The 24,138-nt window shown below is 41.9% G+C and overlaps 1 protein-coding gene across 1 annotated transcript in view; it reads right to left on the reverse strand.

Annotated features, from left to right (window-relative positions):
- Positions 1-783: 783 nt before the first annotated feature.
- Positions 784-24,138, reverse strand: part of LOC143294197 (uncharacterized) — a 25,027-nt gene continuing 1,672 nt past the window's right edge. The window contains 4 exon segments of the mRNA XM_076605628.1: positions 784-2,384; positions 2,387-2,735; positions 3,111-3,287; positions 3,328-4,755. Of these exon segments, the coding sequence (XP_076461743.1) occupies positions 820-2,384; positions 2,387-2,735; positions 3,111-3,287; positions 3,328-4,035 (2,799 nt within the window). The 5' untranslated portion in view covers positions 4,036-4,755 and the 3' untranslated portion in view covers positions 784-819.

Here is a 24,138-nt window from a genome sequence, read left to right on the forward strand (position 1 = left end):
GTTCTCCATCAGCCAGCCCCAGGGAAACCCTACGTTGAGCCCAACATCACAGTCAACGGTCAGAGACTCAGTGCGGTGGAGCGGTTCACATACCTTGGCAGCACACTGTCACGAAATGCGACCATCGACGATGAAGTGAACGTCAGGATTGCAAGAGCAAGCGCAACTTTTGGCAGACTCAGTGCAAATGTCTGGAACAGAAGAGGCATTAGTCTTGAGACCAAGCTAAAGGTCTACAGAGCAGTAGTTCTCCCCACACTACTGTACGCCTGCGAAACTTGGACAGTGTACCAAAGACATGCCAAGAAGCTGAACCACTTCCACACAACATGCCTCAGGAAGCTACTGAACATCAAGTGGCAAGGCAGGACCCCAGACACAGAGGTGCTCACAAAAGCCACCCTTCCCAGCATCTTCACCATCCTGATGCAGTCCCAGCTTCGCTGGGCTGGACACGTGGCGCGCATGCCAGACCATCGGCTGCCCAAAAGGCTCTTCTATGGCGAGCTGCAACAAGGGAAGAGATCACATGGAGGTCAGAAGAAGCGCTTCAGAGATACTCTGAAAGTCTCTCTTAAAGCGTTTGATATCAACCCTGACTCCTGGGAGGAATCTGCAGTGGACCGTGACAAATGGCGCGCTGCTGTGCACAAAGGCGCCAAGTTGTGCGAGGCCAACAGGACTGCAGCAGCTGTTCAGAAGAGGCAGGCCAGAAAGTCACGGGCAAACAAGCTCCCTGACAATGATATGCCTGTCTTTGTCTGCCCCAACTGTCAGCGAACATTTCGTGCGCAGATTGGACTGTTCAGCCAGATAGATTCATGAGCATTCTCCCCCCCACCCCACCACCACCCTCCCCCCATCCCCCAGCTGGATGACAACGATGGTCATCGATCTCGATGGACACACCACATAGGGAGATGCAGCAGGCTCTATCACCCCAAGCGTCTTCATGGTCTCTACCTCTTGCTTGACGATCTCCACTTTGGCATGGGGCAAAGGGTACTGTTTTACTCGCACCGGCTTTGCTGTCTCTACGGTCATGTCAAACTCTGCCAAGTTCGTCTGCAACGGTACATCCGTGATGACCTTCTCATGCCGACGAGCAATTGTCAAAACTTCCTCTTTCTGTTTGTCATTCAGACCTGGTCCAAAGTTCAAGTCAGCTATTTCCTCAGCCACCAGACTGGGCACAGGCAACTCCCTGTCAGCGACAGAAGTTGGTTCAGTCTCCTCTATGACAGCAACAGCCACCATCGGAACTTCACAAGAAGCAGAGTCCGCCTGTCTTTCCACATACCTCTTCAGCAGATTCGCATGGTACAATTTGTCCTGTCCTCCCATCCGAATCTTATAGTCAGCTTCTCCCTTCCTCTCCAACACCTCGAAGGGACCCTGCCAGCACAACTGTAATTTGTTATGTCTCTGGGGTAAAAGCAGTAGTACCTTGTCACCAGGGGAGAACACACGATTCTGAGACTTCCTGTTAAAACCCTCAGCATGTCTCTGAGAAGCTGCAGCCAAATTCCTGCGTGCCAACTCACAGGTTTCCTCGATACGGTTCCTCAAGTCTACTACGTACTCTGCAGTAGTGCGAACTTCTTCAGAAGTGTGTTCATCTATCCCCAGGTGGCGCAAGACAGACAAAGGCCCTCGTACTGTTCTTCCGTACAGGAGCTCAAATGGTGAGAACCCCAAACTCTCCCGAGTCGCTTCCCGGTAAGCAAAGAGCAGTGCAGGGATATACCGATCCCATTGCTTTGGCTTCTGAGTAAGCTTCCGCAACGCAGTCTTCAGAACGCCGTTGTACCGCTCTACCAGCCCATTTCCTTGAGCATGGTAAGGAGTTGTTGCCAACCCACGGATGGACAACAATCTCTCCATCTGCTTCATTACATCGCTCATGAACTGGGTTCCGCAATCGGTTAAAATCTCAGATGGCACACCAACTCGAGTCCAGACCTCCCACAGCGCTTCAGCAACCGTGGTAGCTTCAACGGTCTTAAGAGGAACGGCCTCGGGGTACCGAGTGGCGTAATCCACAACCACCAAGATATAGTGGTTCCCTGACCCTGACGCAGGAGTAATCGGCCCAACAAGGTCAACTGCTACCCGCTCGAAAGGAGTGTCAATCAGAGGCATCTTCACTAGAGGTACCTTCTGAGGTTTTGGTGAGACTTTTTGGCATTGGTCACAGGACGAAACAAATCGGCGAACATCCGCACACATACCAGGCCAGAAAAACTGTTTCCAAATCCTGTCCAGAGTCTTCTTTCCTCCTTGATGACCCCCCATAGGTGATTCATGAGCCGGTTTCATTACTCCCTGTCTAAGCCGTGCAGGGACCACAACTTGACTGTACTCAGTCTTCGCCTGACGGTACTCACGGTACAGAATACCCTTCCTCCACCTGAAGGATCCTCGCCTGTACGACCAGAAACCCTAACGTCTCTACGATCGGCTGCCTCCCACAAAGACTTCAATCCAGGATCACCTTTCTGTAGTTCCTTCAACTGTTCTGGCGTCACGGTCTCGAGACCTGGAGATGCCACCCGCAAAGTAGAAGGTTGCCTCTTCTCTGCTGCCTGAGCAAGAGTGACTACAGAGATTTCCTTGGGTGTACCATACACTGGCAAAATTTTTTGATCTTCCAACCGAGCATGATTCCCAACTATGAAATCAACCACTGGAGTCTCCATAACTACAGCCTCAACCTGACCTGTGAAAAACGGACTCTATCCAACCACAGCGATTGGATAGTGCCGCTTGATGTCTTTCTCGGCCATAGAAACCTCAAGTTGCCTGCCGGTAAGATGACAATCAGATATGAGAGACTTCTTCACGACACAGACATGAGACCCTGTATCACGCAGTCCTGGTACTGCCTTGCCTTCGACCACGACCAGACAGTGTGGATCGTATTCCTGCTCTCTACATGGCGTGCAGAGAGTAGGCACCTGAACTGATTGCCTGACCTCTGTCCTTTGATGCTGTACTGCGCCCGCCGATTTCCCTTTCCTGGGACAGTCTCTAGCCAAGTGCTTAGGTGACTGACAGATGAAACAAGTCTTAACAGAGGGATTCCCAGACTCGCTCTTAGTTCCACCCACCTTGGACTTATCCTGCCCCGCTGAAGCATTACCACTAAGACCTACCGGCTGAAGAAACTTCCTCACACCCCTATGAGCCATGAAGTAAACTTCAGCTGATGCGACAGCTTCTTCCAGAGACTGTGGCTGCTTCTCCATCACGTAGGCGGCCATGTCAGCTTGCAAAGATTGTAAGAACTGCTCAAGGAGAATCAATTGTTTCAGATCAGGAATCTGATTGCTCATGCCACTGCTTTAAGTTGTCCTGCAACCTGGCACTAAACTGCACAAAAGTTTCATTGTCTTTTCTTTTACAGTTCCTGAAACGACGATACGTCTCTGCATTCAATTGGTAACGAGCTAAAAGTTGCTCCTTCAGCTTATTGTAGTCACCCGCGTCAGCGTCGCTCAGGTTGTTGTAGACATCCTTGGCCTTACCAGTGAGACGAGTAGAAACTCGAGTCGCCCAGGTGCTCTTCTTCCATCCGTACAGAGTAGCGACACGCTCAAACCTCTTCAACCAAGACGAAATGTCACCCTTACTGTCATCGAACTTTGGAAGGCTGGGGCGAAATCCACGGTCGTCGTCAGTGTCAGACTCTCCCTCTACCTGATCCATAACCATACTGTTGCCATAATTCTTCCCTTTCTTCTCCCTCTGCAGAACCTCAAGCCGGAGGGAATGCTCTTCACGCTGTTGTTGGTGTTGCTCCTCCTCCCATTCCAGCTGTTTCTGCCGCTGCTCTTCTTCCCATTCAAACTGTTTCCGCCGCTGCTCTTCTTCCCATTCCAGCTGCCTCTGATGAGCCCTTTCTTCTTTCTCTGCAGCCTCATCCTCCTTAAGCATTTGACTAGCAACAAACTCAGCAACTTGCTCCCTGGGAACCTCTAACTCAGCAGCGAAACTGCGCCACCGTGAAATACGATCCTGCCTACTTTCTGCCATGACGCTAATCTTGCGGCCAGAACGAAGTTCCATGCAATCAATGAATGACCAATATCATACACTAAAGAATGAAGTAATGTACAAATGTAAACTAACTGGTAACCTACGGACCCAAGTCCACTCCAAACACCTACAGCTGCCTGTCAATTCATTATGATAATGTAATTAAGATTGGAAGATGGGGGTGAGTAGTGAACGAGGAAAGTGGCCAGTGACAAAAATGAATTCAGATACTACTATCCAAGAAAGGATCCTGGCAGGCTCGCCAATTGTCGCGTGCAACTTTTCAAACTAAAGTTATGGCCAACTCTCTCACGCTCTCACCTTTATCCAAACAAAAGCCTTGAATAAACAGATACAAAACATTAACTCCAAATACTTTAACAAAAAAATCACAGACACGATACAATACTTAATTAGACACCACAAAGAAAGGTCTGTTCGTTTTCCTCTTCCACTGAGGAACACCCACAATTTTCCCTTCGTCACCCTCTTCTGTGACAGTTTGTCTTTTTTCCAGTAATACTCAGCTTAGGTATGGGGGGGGGGGGAGATAGAAACTGGCACCACACAGTTCGTAGTTCGTTGTCTTGGAAGGTGGCCTCTGGTGTTGGCTTGGGGAAACACGTCCACCAGCGACGCTCGAGCTCCCCAGGCGGAAGACGGCCACTCAAACAGCGGGGATGAAGTCGGGTCTCCACACAGGGAGAATGGAGTTCCCTAGACAAAAACCGAGAATCTGCGGCTAAGTTCTAGTGAATTATCCACGATTTTGGTAGGATTCCGCCGCCGCCCACTATCTCGGGGCGGAAGGGGAATCACAATAGCACTACGTTACATTATGGACAGTGACTCATTCACTCCCCTTAAATCCCATCATGGTTTACTGGCAAAACTATCTGAACAAATTAACAGTTTTCCAGTCTTTCTACGAAATATTAATTTCCGAAGTAGTTTACAAATCCACGGAAAATAATCTCGCAAACAAATGTAGGCTAGACCTTACTTCACTGTTTCCACATTCAGAACTGGGAGAAATAGTAATTCTAGCACATTAAACAGAATACGTGAGGTAATTTGAAACTAAATTTAGAGTGAAAGTAATACCGAATTAGAGAATAATCAAACACTCGAGCAAAAAAACACGTGTCAGTTTCAAGCAAACTGGTAACGTTCCAGACTAGGAAATAACTCTACGACGAAAATGAGAGATTAAGCACATGTAACGTCAGACAGTAAAAAATTCAGGTAACAAACACATGAAGAGCAAAAGCGACTAATAATACAGATACGTATATTTTCGGACGGCTGTACAACAAATACTACAAATTGCAAGATCATTTTATCAATGCAAGACTAAGATCAATGAATGAATACCTCAACGGTTTCTGAGCTCCGGCCAAAATACCGGCTGAGCGTCTCTCCATAGGACCCTACACTTGTAGACCTGGCCAAGTGTCTTGCTCCACTGACTAATGGTGCTGGTTTTCCAAACGAAGAAAACTTTCCATAACTCACAAATCGGAAATCTGCACGTCATGTTTTCCAGTGCAGCACGTGCATTCCATAGACTTCCTTAGTTACATGGAGCACGCGGGAGAGCTTCAAGGAGAGGGGTCTACCATAAGTGGCAGCGTTTACACACACGCACACACAACCCTCCTTGTCCGTGACAACTGTCTTGTAATCACAACAGAATACTACGCACATCTTAGAGTACTGAGAATCAGTAAAACACTGTAGCAGCATAACTGATATCAGCATGTGAAATAATACATGAATAATAAAAAAAAGATAATAGAATCAGTGGCTTTGATATTATACTGGCAAACTGAGAGACCAGATTGTCAGTGCTTAATACAAAGATTGGTAGAACCATCATGGCTTAACCATTAAGTGGTGAATGAACTTGCACAAGTAATCCATTACATCAAAGCCAAATATCAACATAACTAAGCTTGTGCTCAACATTTAAATCTCCTCTGCTGAAGCGGGATAAGTTACCAGAAAGAATGTGTCATTCCCTAGAACATTCTGGAATAGTCAAATAAACTATCAGTGGGCAAAGACATCACCAACTGACGTTCAAAAAGAATGAAATGGAACACTGCTACGAGCATATGACGACACGGTTATTATTTAGATCAATTATAGCTGAGCTGTGACTACATGTTAAAGCAATAACTGAACAAATAAACCAAACTAGGGCAAAATCAACATACTCATATGAACACAAGCAATGTGTTGGACAATTTACAGATCATCAACACATTCTACACACAGTACTTATAGCGATATGGCGATGATGCTAGCTGTTGCAGGAACACACACACACACACACACACTGCTTCCGACACAGCAAGAGAGAGAGAGAGAGAGAGCAGGCTCTAGCCAGTTACTGGCCAGGTGGAAAAGTGACCAGTGATCACCCACTCCATCTACTTAAGCAAGTAAGCAAACTGCACTGACGCCAGCATGGCCCATGAAGTGAACTGGCTCAAATCCCCCTAAATTTGATTAGCATTGTGTTTGTGACAAGGTGTTCAATGATAGATTTCTAAATGATTCCTGAACCGATTTACGTCGAATAGGTCGCAAAAGAAAGAGCTCAATATCTACTTTATGATGAGTATAAAATGGAGTGTTGATTATTTAAGGTGAATTTATAATCTTAATTTAAGTCACATGAACTGATCAGTTTTAGTGAGTTTGTTGCTGAAAATTACAAACTGCATTAAATCAGTTTAAAGTAGGCAAAAACAAATGGAATAGATTTAAAGATGGAATTATTGCGACGATTCTGCCAGTATATAATACTTGTAGTTTACTGATTCGACAAAAGAGATATTTAATTAAATACGGTGAAGCACAAACACAAATTTCAGCTCACCCAATGGCGTACAGTGACGTTGTGTGACAAGAAGGATAAAATTACGTAAGCTTAGCGTCAGTTGAAATCTTTAGACTGACGAATGATTAAACTGAAATCAGCATGCTCCTAACTGATCAAAGTGTGTGTGTAAGCACAACAAATATAATATTACAGTGAACGATACAGAGACTTGATTTAATAAATGTTTAGAGAATTGGTTCAGAATGGGCTTTGCATTCAAACCAGGAATGGCGTCACACATTCTGTGCAAGTCATTGAAGACCTGCTGGTTATTTGCGAAAAAGGCGTCTGCTATAGCTCAGCTTTCAGCTTGTGCTGTAAGATGAGCCACGGTTAGTAGCCAGTCGTATTGAGCACTTGGCTACAATAAGAATGGGCAAAACAAAAACTATTCATATAGTATACCATCGAGCACCCTTTGGCTGAAATCACAATGCTGTTGTAGCAGAAAGAACCTGACCAAAACATAAGAGAAGATAGTCATGTTTATGTTTGGTTAGTATGACAAGAAGTGCAGAGTTGTGAACACACAACTCATTTGTGCGGAGTTCATGTCAATCATGGGCAGAAATGTGAAGGAGCTTCATCCTTCACACACTGCCGGCATTGTTCCTGGCCAGCCTGGCTGTGGAGAGCGTCGTGGCCGTGACCCTTTCTACAGCAGATCAAGGGATATGTTTAGGCAGTGTGACCAGCTTCAACAAGACGATATTCTAACTTCAGCTGAGAGTTGGAAGAACGAAATATTTTCACTGGAATTTTCCAGGTAGCTTACGCCTTCTCAGCGGTGACAGGTCGTTCCCTTTTGATGACTAGGCTACTGTTGTCAAGAGTGACAGCAGCTATCATCCCCATACTATGGAAGGTGCCGTTCCCATTAACAATGTTGATGATGTGCTCCACTTTGCTACAAACCGTACACAACTGGTTGGAGTCATACATTCAGTGACAATACTTTGGGTCAGTGCTGAACACTGCTCCATTTCTTTTTTTTATTTTTTTTTTTTACTTCAGCATGTGGAGAAGAGAACTCCAGTTTTCTCAAATGATCAACAAAATACTTTAAGTAATGACTTGAATAACTTCTTCTCCCAAACCTAACTGTAATAGTAATATAAGGACCCCTTAATCTCGCTGCTTGGTGAGTTCTTGGCGAAGATTAGCACTCCAGTTCACAATCTGTTTTTCTTCAGAAACAGTGTATTAAAATGAATCTGGCGGACGTTGGAGGTTTTTCTATGTTTTTGACCAGGCTAGCAATGCCTGAACTGTACGGCTGGTCTTCTTTTCGATGTGTCCATGGCCTTGATGTTTGAGAAGGGGAGTGAAGCAGCTGTTTGAAGGATTTGTTTTGTTTGTTTGTTTGGGGGTTTATGTTTGTTTAGTCGTCACTGTTTGTATCTTTTCGAAAATGTTTGATATCTTTTTTCTTTTCTTTTCTTTTTTTTTTATTAGCTGTTAATCTGATAGTCACAATCTTTCATTTTAATGCATGTGGCAATGGTGGTTTCTCCAAAATGATCCTGTAACTATTGTAGTAAATGGATTGTAAGCCCACGATTTCTCGCAATCCCACTTTCAGAGGGATTGCGTGAAAACGTGGTTTTTCCCCTCCCGCGTTTTCTCTCAATGTGTGAGAAATCGTGGGATGTCCCCTTTCTTTTTGTGACCAAGCGCGCTATGCTTGCTCCAACACTATTCACGCACAAGCCAGAGCAGACGACGTTTTCTCTCCTAACCCTTGCACAGAATATGTGACGTCACTCTGCTTACATCATTTTGTCCTGGCCAGACCACCTGCTGACTGCTCCACCAGTGTCGCGTCGCGATACGTCATTGGCTGAGAGCAAACTTGTGTTTCTGTTCCACAGTATTTAATTAATAGCTCTTTTGTCAGATCAGTAAACTACTAGTATTATATACTGGCAGAATCGTCTTAATTCCATCTTTAAATCTATTCCATTTATGTTCGCCTACGTGAAACTGATTTAACGCAGTTTGTAATTTTCAGCGACGAGCTCGTTAAAACTGACCCTGTTCAGGTGACTTAAATTAAGATTATAAATTCATCTTAAATAATCAACACTTCATTTTACACTCATTATAAAGTAGGCGTTGAGCTCTTTCTTTTGCAACTTATCCGATGCAAATCGGTTCAGTAATCATCTAGAAATCTGTCACTGAACACCTTGTAACAAGCACAGTTCTCATCAGATTTCTTCAGATTAGTGACGATCTGGTTTGCAGCCCACGTGATTGTCTTTGTAGTTCGCCTAATTTGTATAAATTGGCCGAGCGGGTGATGAGTGGTCACTTCCACACCCGAGCCAGCCGCGGCCAGCACCTGCTCTCTTTGTCTCTTGCCGTGTAGTGGTCAGTGTTGTTCCCACAACAGCAACATCTCGCTACGTATGGCTGTAAGTACTAGTGTGTAGAATGTGTTGATTTGTAAATTGTATTATTTGACACAGTACTTGTGTTTATATGAGTATGTTCATTTATTGCTTTGTTCAGTTAATTCTTTGTTCAGTTATTGCTTTGACAAGTTAGTCACAGATCGGCTATGACTGATCTAAATAATTGCCATGTCGTCATCTGCATGGAGCAGTGTTCCATTTGATTCTTAACGTCACAGTCAGTGACGTCTCTCGACACAGATAGTTTGTTCCAGAATGTTCTAGTGAGTGCGTAAAGTTCATTCACCACTTAATGGTTAAGCCATGGTGGTTCTTCACTTACTATCTGGTCTATCAGTTTGCCAGTATTATATCTAAGCCACTGATTCTCTATCTTGTTTGTTATTCAGGTATTATCTTTCACACTAATATCAGTTGTACTGCTACAGTGTGCTCAGTACTCTAAGATGTGTGTAGTATTCTGCTGTTGTGATTTCAAGATAGTGTTGGATTAATATCAGTTATTGGTGAAAACCACCTGATATGTATCAGTCTGTTAACTGTAATTTAGTTATCATGCTCTCTCCTATACAGCTTACTCCAGTATAGTGCAACATGATAAACTGATTCATTTGAGTCACTTTGACACAGTATAAGCTTTATCTAATCTATACTGTCAGTGTACTTTCACCAAGTCAGCATCGCTTCAATCACTTTAACTGCACTATTTAAATGTATTAGAAATGTCATTTGATGTCAGCGTTTGGTCTTCACACATATGCATTATGTTGTTGCGTATCTCAAACCCGAGTGATAGTCTTTCCATGTAAAATGTGTACATGCGCTTTATTATTCACTTGTGCAGACATGTTGTGCTAATGACATTTGTTTGTGTCATTCCAGGCACTGTCTTCTCTTAGACTAGTTCTCTTCTAGTCTTCTTCTCTTTTAGTTCTTCTCATAGTCTTCTCCTAGTTGTCTTCTTCTCATTATTTCTTCTTCTTAGTCTTCTTCTTTTAGAATATTGTAAATAAACCAATAGAAAACCCCATTTGTGACTGGCCTCTATATGTTCCTGGCCTGTGCGTGGGATCTTGTCTATCCTTCAATTAATCATATTTAGTTAAGTCTTTTGTGCCGTACCCTTCAGTAACCACTCGGTACACGGCTACAAAAGTGGCGTCGCCGACAGGATAAAGATCCATTATAAAATAGTCCAATTATTCCCTTTAAGGTTTCAATTTTAACCAAATTCAATCCATCCCTAAACCACAGCCCTTTACCACCAAGTGTACCTTATTACAACTTGGCGCTGTGAGTATAGGATGTGCAAAGTCTCTAAATATCTCTAATAATAAATCACAGCTCCTAGCCAAGCTAATCTCTATCACATACTTGGCACTGTGAGCTAGGATCGTACAGGGACAAGAGGTTGCATTAACAGTCACATAGGGATAGTTAGACATAGGAGAAGAGAGAAGACAGTGCAGCAGGTACATCAAGTCCACAAGAAGAAACGTCGCCCACATCAAGATGGCTTCAACTGACTTCCTGCCCAAACTCCCGACGCTATCCGGTGAGGAAGGCAGCAGTGAGGTCGACGACTTCATCAGTGAGGCCAGACTGATTCTCCAGCTACAGCCCCTGGATGACGCGACAGCCTCTCTCTGGCTGATATCAGCCCTTGCAGGCCCATGTCGCCAGCAGATCGTCAGGCTGCCAGCGACAGAAGTGGACACCCCAGCCAAGATCCTTCACATCATTGAGGAGAACTGGGGAGAGCAGCGAGACGCCACCGACCTTGCCACTGCGTTCTTCAACAGACAGCAGCAGCCCAAGGAGACGGTGATCGACTACGCATCCCATCTTCGGCACCTATGGACCAAGGTCAACAAGGCCGAAGATGGGGTGATGCAGGTGCCACAAGCCATCCTCCACGACGCCTTCGCCAGAGGCCTTCAGCCAGCTGCACTCAGGCGCGATGTCAGACGCTTCATTCGTGACCACCCTCACACCACCTTCAAGGCAGCAAAGAAGGAGGCCCTGCAATGGCTGCGGGAGGACAGCCACACCTACAACATCTGCCCCGGCATAGACAACACCACTGTTGTCCGCCTGGAAGCCCATCTGGCCACACTCACAGCTGAGGTCACCAGCCTGCAGAGACAACAGCAGCAGTCACCCATGCCAGCACATGACCCACATCCTCCAAAACCAGCGCTTCGTCCTCAACACTGTGCTACTGACCACACCCCAGACCCTCCACACTGTGTCTGGTGTGAGAGGTCTGGCCACACAGAGCACCAGTGTCGGCACAAGCGGCGCTACATTGAGGACAGGCAATCAAAGGCTGAAGACAGACAACCAACCACATCTAAGGGGAGACGACTGACCACACATGCGGTCAACAAGCAGCATGTCACTGCCAACAAGACACCTCCCCCCAGCGAACTGCACTTGCGACCCAAGCTGCCACCAGAAGAGCTGCGCAGACTTCAGCTTGCTGACCCCACCATTGGGCCAGTCCTGTCTGCATGGCCAGCCACACCAGCCCTCAGCTCCAACTGGCAGACCAATGTGCTGACCCAGCAGCATGACAGACTGATCTGCAGGAAGGGTGTCCTGCATCGACGGGTGATGGACCCTAAGCTTGGGTCGTCTGAGCAGCTAGTGCTTCCCAGCAAGCTCCGCCCCCAGGTCCTGTCATCCATACAATACCGCACGGGGCACCAAGGCTTCCAGCAGGCTGCAGAGATGCTGCGACCCCAGGCCTACTGGCCTGGCATGTACCATGACCTGGAGCAACACTTCTCCAGTGGCCCATCCAGCAGCAACACCACCCAGCCTGCCTGCATCCAGACCCAGTCATTGGAAACAAGGTCAGTTTCTTCCTCTGCAGCAGCACCAAGAAACCGCAGACGCAGACGGAGGCACCACAGCACCACACCTGACGCTGTGGTCCCACAGGTGTCCCCACCTGTCGTCAGCCCTGCATTGCAGAAGTCCAGCCAACAACCACCACCTGTAGTCACGCCAACTCACCTGGTCCCACTGCACCACCAGGGCGACAAAGTGACTGACACTGACACTGACAGTGACAGTGGTGTGTGGCTGGACAGGCCCATGCCAAGACCCAGGACATCAACCCGGCAAGCTGTAACAGAACCACCTCCACTAACACCAGATCCCACCCCTAGGCGATCCACACGACTGGCATCCAGGCCACCACTGAGCATGTGAGGAGACTGATGTCAAACATTTAACAGCCAGAACAGTGACACTGCAAAAACACTCATGTTTCATTTTTGTTATTCTTGCTGAACTGAGGCAATGCTGATTTTGTTTTTCATGTTCCTGTTCATGCTTTAATTTTGTTTTCATTTCAGATATTTCTGCACAAATTCATGTTTCATGTTATTTTATTTCTTTTCTTGCTTAATTTAACCTGTGATCTAGCTTGTCACAAGGTCTTAGCAATGCAAAAAGTATGTCTATGAACATGCTACAGTAATTCATGCTATAATCTATGCTTTTATACATCATTTAAATGTATGCTTGTTTACATGCGCATCTGACAGTGATATGAGATAGATTGATAGGCACACAAATGAATGCTTTCCATCTTCATAGTGTATTTACCAAATTGGGACCCCTTCTCTATATCAAAGTGTTCAAAGTTAAGTTAGGATGCATTCGACTAAGTCCAAACTCTTAACTTAACCTGGCTAAAGCCACTTTAAATATAGAAGTAGGGTGTTGTTCCTAAGAAGGTTGCAGTCATTTCACATTCACTTAGCTATCAGTTATCAGCAAAATTATCTCCCTTACCTGCCCAATAATTCTTGTTTGATGCTCAGCTAAGTCTGCACACAAGAATTACTTTTAATTAACCATCGCGGACGATGGTTTTCAAAAGATGGGGGGAGGTGTGACCAAGCGCGCTATGCTTGCTCCAACACTATTCACGCACAAGCCAGAGCAGACGACGTTTTCTCTCCTAACCCTTGCACAGAATATGTGACGTCACTCTGCTTACATCATTTTGTCCTGGCCAGACCACCTGCTGACTGCTCCACCAGTGTCGCGTCGCGATACGTCATTGGCTGAGAGCAAACTTGTGTTTCTGTTCCACAGTATTTAATTAATAGCTCTTTTGTCAGATCAGTAAACTACTAGTATTATATACTGGCAGAATCGTCTTAATTCCATCTTTAAATCTATTCCATTTATGTTCGCCTACGTGAAACTGATTTAACGCAGTTTGTAATTTTCAGCGACGAGCTCGTTAAAACTGACCCTGTTCAGGTGACTTAAATTAAGATTATAAATTCATCTTAAATAATCAACACTTCATTTTACACTCATTATAAAGTAGGCGTTGAGCTCTTTCTTTTGCAACTTATCCGATGCAAATCGGTTCAGTAATCATCTAGAAATCTGTCACTGAACACCTTGTAACAAGCACAGTTCTCATCAGATTTCTTCAGATTAGTGACGATCTGGTTTGCAGCCCACGTGATTGTCTTTGTAGTTCGCCTAATTTGTATAAATTGGCCGAGCGGGTGATGAGTGGTCACTTCCACACCCGAGCCAGCCGCGGCCAGCACCTGCTCTCTTTGTCTCTTGCCGTGTAGTGGTCAGTGTTGTTCCCACAACAGCAACATCTCGCTACGTATGGCTGTAAGTACTAGTGTGTAGAATGTGTTGATTTGTAAATTGTATTATTTGACACAGTACTTGTGTTTATATGAGTATGTTCATTTATTGCTTTGTTCAGTTAATTCTTTGTTCAGTTATTGCTTTGACAAGTTAGTCACAGATCGGCTATGACTGATCTAAATAATTGCCATGTCGTCATCTGCATGGAGCAGTGTTCCATTTGATTCTTAACGTCACAGTCAGTGACGTCTCTCGACACAGATAGTTTGTTCCAGAATGTTCTAGTGAGTGCGTAAAGTTCATTCACCACTTAATGGTTAAGCCATGGTGGTTCTTCACTTACTATCTGGTCTATCAGTTTGCCAGTATTATATCTAAGCCACTGATTCTCTATCTTGTTTGTTATTCAGGTATTATCTTTCACACTAATATCAGTTGTACTGCTACAGTGTGCTCAGTACTCTAAGATGTGTGTAGTATTCTGCTGTTGTGATTTCAAGATAGTGTTGGATTAATATCAGTTATTGGTGAAAACCACCTGATATGTATCAGTCTGTTAACTGTAATTTAGTTATCATGCTCTCTCCTATACAGCTTACTCCAGTATAGTGCAACATGATAAACTGATTCATTTGAGTCACTTTGACACAGTATAAGCTTTATCTAATCTATACTGTCAGTGTACTTTCACCAAGTCAGCATCGCTTCAATCACTTTAACTGCACTATTTAAATGTATTAGAAATGTCATTTGATGTCAGCGTTTGGTCTTCACACATATGCATTATGTTGTTGCGTATCTCAAACCCGAGTGATAGTCTTTCCATGTAAAATGTGTACATGCGCTTTATTATTCACTTGTGCAGACATGTTGTGCTAATGACATTTGTTTGTGTCATTCCAGGCACTGTCTTCTCTTAGACTAGTTCTCTTCTAGTCTTCTTCTCTTTTAGTTCTTCTCATAGTCTTCTCCTAGTTGTCTTCTTCTCATTATTTCTTCTTCTTAGTCTTCTTCTTTTAGAATATTGTAAATAAACCAATAGAAAACCCCATTTGTGACTGGCCTCTATATGTTCCTGGCCTGTGCGTGGGATCTTGTCTATCCTTCAATTAATCATATTTAGTTAAGTCTTTTGTGCCGTACCCTTCAGTAACCACTCGGTACACGGCTACATTTTTATCAAAAATATTTTCTTTATCATCGGAGTTAGTTTCATGTCTTTTCCCAAAGCAAATATCAGCGAAAAATTAGAGGGAGAGAGAGAGAAAAGAAAGGACTGAAAAAAGGGGGGCGACGACAAGGATGATTATGATAATTGAAGTGGCGTTAGCAAAGACATGAACAGCAATGACATTGAGACACAACTATTTATCATATTTCACTTAAGATAGATCAGTGCAATGCATCAACCTCAAAATCAACATCAGGTTCCATAGCAAACAACGAAATTCAGGCAATGTGGAAACTCAAACAGAAATGTAATATAATATAATATAATATAATATAATATAATATAATATAACTTTAACCGAATCTTTCCTGGATGTTGGCAATAACATCAAGATGATTCAACTTTCTACATAAATGTAATAGTAAAAAATAAAACAAAAAAGGTGTTTCACAATGCTTTACCCACACGTAGGGCGCGTGAAAAGTGGACCAAATACTTTTGATGTTTGTTGAGATGCAACCTTTTCTGCCATATTTATTTAGAACGTTCTTCATTTCATTCTTGCTCATTTGTTCATTTATTTGTGTCAGCATCCTTTCGCATGCAAGACTGCACTGAAAACAGATTATCAGTCTTATAGAAGACACTTAGAACATGAAAATATTTCTAAAGTCAGAGTGAAAGAAGATCAAATCAACCAGCCAAGTAAACACACATACACAAAGACACCACCACCACCACCACCACACACACACACTCACTCACTCACTCACAGACATACACACACATTCACGCTTTTTTTAAACCAGTACTGTGCCTTCACCGCCTATTGTTTATGTGATTGCTAACGTCAGTGTCATTATCATGATCGTCGTTGTCGTTTACCCCATTTCTTGTTTCTTTTTCTCTATCTCATTTTTCTCAAAGATTTGCACTGGGAAATGACAAAACACCAACTCCGATGTAAAAGGGAATATTTCTTAAAATATGAAAATGAAGGGGACTTCTCACGATTTCTCACACATTCGCAATTGAGAGGAAACGTGGAAGGGGAACGACTACGATTTCTCGCAATGTGAGAGAAATTGTGGGATTGCGAGAAATCGTAGACTTTCATGGGTTTCTGTGTAGGGTTCTTTTTCAATACAAGTTTCTTGAAGAAAACGTTGCCTTTTCTGTTGGAGATCTGTCAGTGTAATTTGTTCAACACATCAAACTTCGTATTTCTCGGTCTGAGCTTTGCTTTGTTCGGTCACTATTTCTTTGTCTTGAAGTTGTTTTTGTTGTGAATGATGCAGAATTTGTGTGTCCACGCTTTTAACTTCTCTGTTTAACACACAGAAAATGAATGTATGTTGAATACGTGGGCACTGTGGACGTTGCAACCAGGTATACCCCCAGACTTCATCTATATAGTTTAAAAAGGAAAATCGACCAATACATCCCTACATTCAAACCACAAATGAACCCCAGTCAGATTGACACAGTGCGATTTCTTTCATAAAAATGCATTGGAAAAAGAAAAGAACAAACACCCCATTTCGTTTACAATATGGCACTTGTGGTCGTTGGATCATAAACCATGCTAATTATACTGATTAAAATACAGTTAACTCACGTTGACAAAGAAACCCTTCATCCTGTAACCAGGTTGGGCATTTTCGGTACACCTGTAGTATTTGACCATGTGACAAGCCGCTATTACGGCATCAATCCAGTTTTAAAGTCATTCGTGGAATAGCTCACTCTAATTCCTTTCTGTAGAAATAATAAATTAACTGTGTGGTAAAATATGTGAATATATTGCCGTTTCAAGCAAAAAAAACACACCAAAAGTAATTTACTAGGCCCAAAGAAGGAAAAATGGCATATATTCACCCTCCCCCTGCCTTAATTTAAAGCTGGCAGACAATTTCTGACCTAAAAACACACAAGAAAATCACTATGAAACCACCCCCCCACCCCCCCAAACCCCGCCGGGGTAAGTATTACCATTTCCCACCCAACATACTAAACTGTGAAACCCAGTCAGTTCATATCGTAAGATAATCTTGTGGGATTGTTCCGAAAATTTGTTAACATCTGCTGTTAGAAACGTCTTTTTTGTTTTGTTTATTTTTCATTGACTCATTTGTGTGTATGTGTGTGTGTGTGTGTGTGTGTGTGTGTGAGTCAAGTCGAGTCGAGTCAAGTCAAAATGATCTTTATTGAGGGTAAAAGAATAAGCTTGTACAGCTTTTTTTTCATCCTGCCCTCAGAAAAAAAGAAAGAAAAAGAAAAGACAAGAAAATAGAAAAAAAAGAAGGGAGGGGGCTAGGAAGAGTATAACACGAAAAATCAATCGGGATAAGACACACAATTTCTATGATGAAAAATGGTATACGGACAAATAGCAAAAGAACATTTTTCATGATGTCGACACAATTATAACACACGAAAGCAGCCTCCTTACATCATTAACAAAAATATTTTAGCAGAGACGGTAAGGGTGAGAGTGAGAGCGAGACTGAAAACAAACAGACAGACAGACAGACAGAACTGATATAAGTACAAGTTCAGAATGGGAGGAAAAGGTCGGAGTCAGAAGATAGAGAGAACAACAAGAACAAAAGCTGGTTTAAAAGTCTGTTATTTGTTCTAAATGTTTAGAGAAAGATCATCACGCCTCACAGTGTTCAAAAGAAGTGGTCTGTAGAGCTTGTAAGCGCTCAGGGCACAAACAGGGAGATCCAGAATGCGACATTGACAATGCAGAGCTTTCTCAAAATGAGAGCGAATGTGTGAATGATGAGAGAAAGGAACGAGAGAGTGGTCGTGACAGAAGGGAGAATGAGAGCAGTAGAATTCAGCGTGAGAGAGATTGTAAAAATGCAACAGGGAAAAAAGACTGTCAAACAGGCCAAAGGGCGTTCTAAGGTGCGTCAGACAATGCTCCGCTCGTCTATGCAACTCAGCTCTTCTCCCAAATGTCGCTCGGAGACGCCCAAACGTCGCCGGTCAGGGGAGACCAGCAGCCCGGAGACCTCCGGCAAGTAGGCAAGGCGCGATGGTAGGCTGTCTGACAGGCCTTCGCTCCTAGTCTCTGACAACGAAGATTACGAGGTTTGCGACTAACGACTCGTATCATTGCCTGAGTCCTCCAGACCCCTTAACAACCCAGCTTCGACTAATGGACTACGATTAATGATTGCGATAAAAGATGTGGTATATTTGTACGAACCTGTCCTCCAGACCCTTAACAACCCGGCTTCGAGTAATGGACTACAATTAATGAATGCGATAAAAGATGTGGTATATTTGTACGAACCTTACTAGATATCATATACAATAAATAATTTTTTTTTTTTTTTTTAAATACAAACCTATTAAATGGATAAGATACGAATAACTTCCATAAATGTAAGAGGACTGAAAAATAGATTCAAAAGAAGTTCAATATTTCGCTATTTAAAAAACAAGCGCTATGATATCATATGTATACAAGAAGCTCACCTCACTAAAAATGATGAGGGAAAGTATTCTATAACGCAGGAACAAACAAAAGCAAATGAGAAGTTATACTAGTATCCAAATATTTCACTGGTAAAGTAAATTTGGAACTGGCACAAAACAAGATCTTATCCATATCAGTAACAAGAGAGGCAAGGACTTCAAGACTCACTTGTGATACACTTTTAAAAAAAAATCTAATCGTTAAAATGTGTTCTGTATTTGTTATTGTAAAGCTTCGGGTTAAAAGAAAAAGAAAAAAAATCCTACCCATAACACTATCGGGGCTCCTTAGCTCACGTGCAAAAATATAACATTTAAACATGCTTTTTTAAAGGGCGATAAATCGATTACGGTATTCGCAGTGAGAACGCTGTTTAAATCATATTATTCTGGTGTATCTTGGGCATTCAAAAAATCTTTAAGGGCAATTAAGTCCGCGGTAAAGGAGACGTGGCAATCGCCGCAGTCACACAGCAACATTTAGCCGTCTTCTCTGGATCTAGATAGATGTACAAGTTTAGTTACACCCGGTTGACACGGTCGATTCAATTTCTCTTTTATGTTCATTCTAGTTTTATAGTTTTAAAGTTGATATGAAAATTGAGTATTTTGTTAAACTAATAACATGTAGAGCCAAGTACAAGTACTTCTAAACGTCGTATGAAGTGAAAAGGACTTCATTTTGAGAAAAGTCAAGACTGGAATTTTTTGCGTTTCATCAATTCAAGGGTATTAACTCGCATGGTTTATTATTTTTAACTGTGAATTCCGACTGATTCTGTGGATATTTTTTATGGCAGTTTGGGGTATAATCCAGTAAGTGATGAGGCGTTCACAAATCTTTCTCTGAATAAATATTTAACGGTCTCCTTCTCCAACTTTCCATCACATGTTATCGTGTATTGTTGATTAGATATGGGATTGAACGGGCAGGTCAACAACTTGAAACAAAATGGCGTCGTTCGCGTTCGCGAAGAATATGAGCACGCGCTTTGAATATGTATAAATATGTGTACGCAATTGATTTTTGCCCATGACCTTCAGGGCTCAGGCAATAGATCTATAAAGTCCACTCGTCGTATTGATTTTAGTATTTTCCGAAAAAGACCACTTGGGCGAATGAACATTGTGAAAGCCCTGTACACTAAGAGTAAAACACACAAGCTTTTTATGTACTGAGTATATTTTCAAGATGTAATGTTCAAGATGAGAAAGATCAGTTTAATGCAAATTAAACCCCCTAGCATTAATTACAGAGTAATTTCCCTTTTTTTACTAACTGCACCAAAGACATGCAAAATAAATATAACTTCCATGCTAAGCAAAAGAAGTTCCTGTTTGAACAAAAAATGATGAAAATGACTGCTCTTGTTGTTGTGTCAGAATATCAGATCAAAGTGCCAAGTTTAGAGAACAAAACAAAACAAACAAACAAACAAAGAAATATATATATATATATATATATATATATAACAGTAAATTCAGTTTGCATATAATTTGGCTTTTTTTCTTTCTTTTTTTGTGCCCATCCCAGACGTGCAGTATTGTTTTAAACAAGATGACTGGGAAGAATTGAATTTTTCCTGTTTTCATGCCAAATTTGGTGTCAACTGACAAAGTATTTGCAGAGAAAATGGCAATGTTAAAGTTTACCACGGACACACACACACACAACCGAACACCGGGTTAAAACATACTCACTTTGTTTACACAAGTGAGTCAAAAAGTAGAAATCTTACAGTTGGATAAGGCAAAAGGAGCTCAGATTAGGTCAAGAGTAAAGTGGACTGAAGAGGGGGAGCGAAACACAAAATATTTTTGTAGTCTAGAAAAATCCAGGGGGGAAAGAAAAATTATAACTCGATTACACAAAGATACAGGAGAAGTACTAAAAGGACTCAACTTCCGCTCACCAGAGAGACCGAAGGTGTTTCCTTCGCTCTCCATTTCAGTATGAAGTGTTTCCACTGATGATTCTTTTCATCATGCGAGCCAGCAGTGTTGCACTCCGTGCACAATAACGGATGTGCAGTTTGTTTTGTTGTTTTTCCGATGAAGATTCCGTGACATTTAATGGATTCTGTGTGTCTGTGTGTTTTCTCTGCAATGGTGCTAGTTACAGTTGTGAAGCATGAGCAGCTCGGTGTCTAAATATTTTGCAAAAACTGGCCGGGGAAAAAGAAAGCCATCAAGTACTTCATCAGCAGCGAGTGACGATAGTCCAAGTCAAGAGAAAACAAAACAAGAAAAGAAAAAGCAAAAACAAGTAAGTGAGTGTGACACTGACAAAGATTTCAGTATGACCCTTCAGGAGAAACTGGAAGAAATAAATAAGAAGTTAGAAGTTCTTACACGTGCACAAGATGATATCAAACAAATTTGTATTGATATGGACAAAATCAGTGCGAAGCTGACAGAACAAGTTGATAAACTAGAAGGCGATTTAAAAAAAAATTGAAAACAGATAATAATAGACTGAATAAAGACATGAAAACACTGAAAGAAGAAAATGTCAACTTACGGACTCAACTGATGCAACAACAGAAGGAGATAGGCAATCACATCTGGTACAAAATGATATCGAACAACATCGGCGCCAGTGGAATCTGCGGGTGTTTGGTGTTAAAGAAGAACAGCTGGGGAAGACAGAGACCGTGGAAGACTGCATAAAGAAATGTACAGACATTTTCGCAAAGCAGGTGGGAGTTCCACTGACAGTGGAAGACATTGAAAATGTGCACCGTTCCGGCCGGCCTGGAACTGGGATGCCACGCCCCATCCTCGTGTGCTTCTTCTCTCGTCAGAAAAGGATGAGTGTTTTGGAGTCAAGGAAAAAACACAAACAAACAGGTGTGTCTATTGGAGAAGACTTGACAAAAGTGAATTATGATTTATTAATGAGAGCGAATAAACACTCTGCTACCCTTTCAACCTGGTCATCCAATGGAAAGATTATCACCAAACTGAAAAATGGAAAAACATTAAAAATCGATATTACTAGCAATCTTGATGACACACTTGTGAGAGGCATGATGTGAACTTATAAACATATGGTACGGAGCCTCCATGTAATAAATGTGCAGTTATTGTTGACATATTGTTTTAGGCTTGTTGGTGGTAAAATGTCCTTGGGTGCCCCTCAGCCAAATCTTCCAAGGTACTTCTGTTTATTTCAGCATTTTTTACTCACTTGTGTAAACAAAGTGAGTCTATGTTTTAACCCGGTGTTCGGTTGTCTGTGTGTGTGTGTGTGTCTGTGTGTCCGTGGTAAACTTTAACATTGACATTTTCTCTGCAAATACTTTGTCAGTTGACACCAAATTAGGCATAAAAATAGGAAAAATTCAGTTCTTTCCAGTCATCTTGTTTAAAACAATATTGCACCTCTGGGATGGGCACAAAAAAATAAAAAATAAAGCCTAATTATATGCAAACTGCATTTACTGTTATATTTATATTTTTTGTATTCTCTAAACTTGGCACTTTGATCTGATATTCTGACACAACAACAAGAGCACTCATTATTATCATTTTTTGTTCAAACAGGAACTTCTTTTGCTTAGCATGAAGTTATATTTATTTTGCAAACGTTTTGGTGCAGATAGTAAAAAAGGGAAATTACTCTGTAATTAATGCTAGGAGACTTAATTTCCTTTAAACTAATCTTTCTCATCTTGAACATTACATTTTGAAAATATACCCAGTACATGAAAAGCTTGTGTCTCAATGTACAGGGCTTTCACTATGTTCATTCGCCCAAGTGGTCTTTTTCGGAAAATACTAAAATCAATACGACGAGTGGACTTTACAGATCTGTTGGCTGAGCCCTGAAGGTCATGGGCAAAAATCAATTGCGTACACATATTTATACACATTCAAAGCGCGTGCTCATATTCTTCACGAACACGAACGACGCCATTTTGTTTCAAGTTGTTGACCTGCCCGTTCAATCCTATATTCAATGGACAATACATGATAACATGTGATGGAAGGTTGGAGAAGGAGACCGTTAAATATTTATTCAAAGAAAGATTTGTGAACGCCTCATCACTTACTGGATTATGCCCCAAACTGCCATAAAAATATCCACAGAATCAGTCAGAATTCACAGTTAAAAATAATAAACCATGCGAGTTAATACCCTTGAATTGATCATGATGAAACGAAAAAATTTCCAGTCTTGACTTTTCTCAAAATGAAGTCCTTTTCACTTCTTACGACGTTTAGAAGTACTTGTACTTGGCTCTACATGTTATTAGTTTAACAAAATACTCAATTTTCATATCAACTTTAAAACTATAAAACTAGAATGAACATAAAAGAGAAATTGAATCAGCCGTGTCGTACTACATTCCCGGCGGGTGTAACTAAACTTGTACATCTATCTAGATCTAGTGAAAACGGCTAAATGTTGCAGTGTGATTGCGGCGATAGCCATTAAAAAGAATTTTTAATTGCCCTTAAAGATTTTTGAACGCCCAAGATACACCAGAATAATATGATTTAAACAGCGTTCTCACTGCTAATACCGCAACTGATTTATCGCCCTTTAAAAAAGTATATTCAAATGTTAAATTTTAGAACGTCAGTTAAGGAGCCACGATGGTGTAATGGATAAGGCAGTTTCTTCTCACCCGAACACGCGGGGTTCGAATCTGGTTAGGACTTTTTTTCTTTCTTTTTTTTTTTTTCTTTTTTTTTAACGCAAAGCTTTATAATAACAAATACGGAACACATTTTAACTATTAGATTTTTTTTTTTTAAGTGTATCACAAGTGAGTCTTGAAGGCCTTGACTCTCTTGTTCATTATATTTTGATTTCTAACTTTCAGTGCACAGGAACATTGTATTTTCGTTTCGATCAGCTTTTCATTTTCCCCATCTACCGTATGTAAATGTATTATTAAGAATTCATGTTTAGCGGTTCATCTTTAGAATGTGTGGGTTGTTTGCTATGTAGGTACTGATAGTAGTACTGTTGGTGTGTTTGCATGCATGGTAGGTCCAGCGATTGATTTTTCGATTTGCTCTTGCTCGCTCCATATACTGCTTGACTGTTAAGGGGTGTCACATCGAAACGTTTCTTCAGGGTGCAAAATTATAGGTCATGGTCTTTTGATGCCCAGATATGTACATGGCTGGGGTTTTTTGTTTTTGTTTTGTTGTTGTTGTTTTTGGTTTTGTTGTTGTTGTTGTTTTTGGTTTTGTTGTTGTTGTTGTTTTCTTTTTCCCACTTCTTTCTTATATTTAGCGAAATGTGTGTGGAGTCAAAGGAATAATTGAACTGAATAATTGGTTGGTCCAGTGATTGATTTGGATTTTTCTTGATTGCTAGGTTGACAGATTACTTGATTGTTGATGGTAGGCTGTTTTGACATTCACTATTTTGGAGAATCGATTGCCCGCCGATGACATGGTGCATACGCTGACCAAATCTTCCAGTCTTGACAGAAATCCACTTTTACTCAAACAAGATAGTAATTTTTTTTATT

The sequence above is a fragment of the Babylonia areolata genome, chromosome 19, assembly GCF_041734735.1.
Source record: "Babylonia areolata isolate BAREFJ2019XMU chromosome 19, ASM4173473v1, whole genome shotgun sequence".
NCBI classification, from domain to species: domain Eukaryota; kingdom Metazoa; phylum Mollusca; class Gastropoda; order Neogastropoda; family Buccinidae; genus Babylonia; species Babylonia areolata.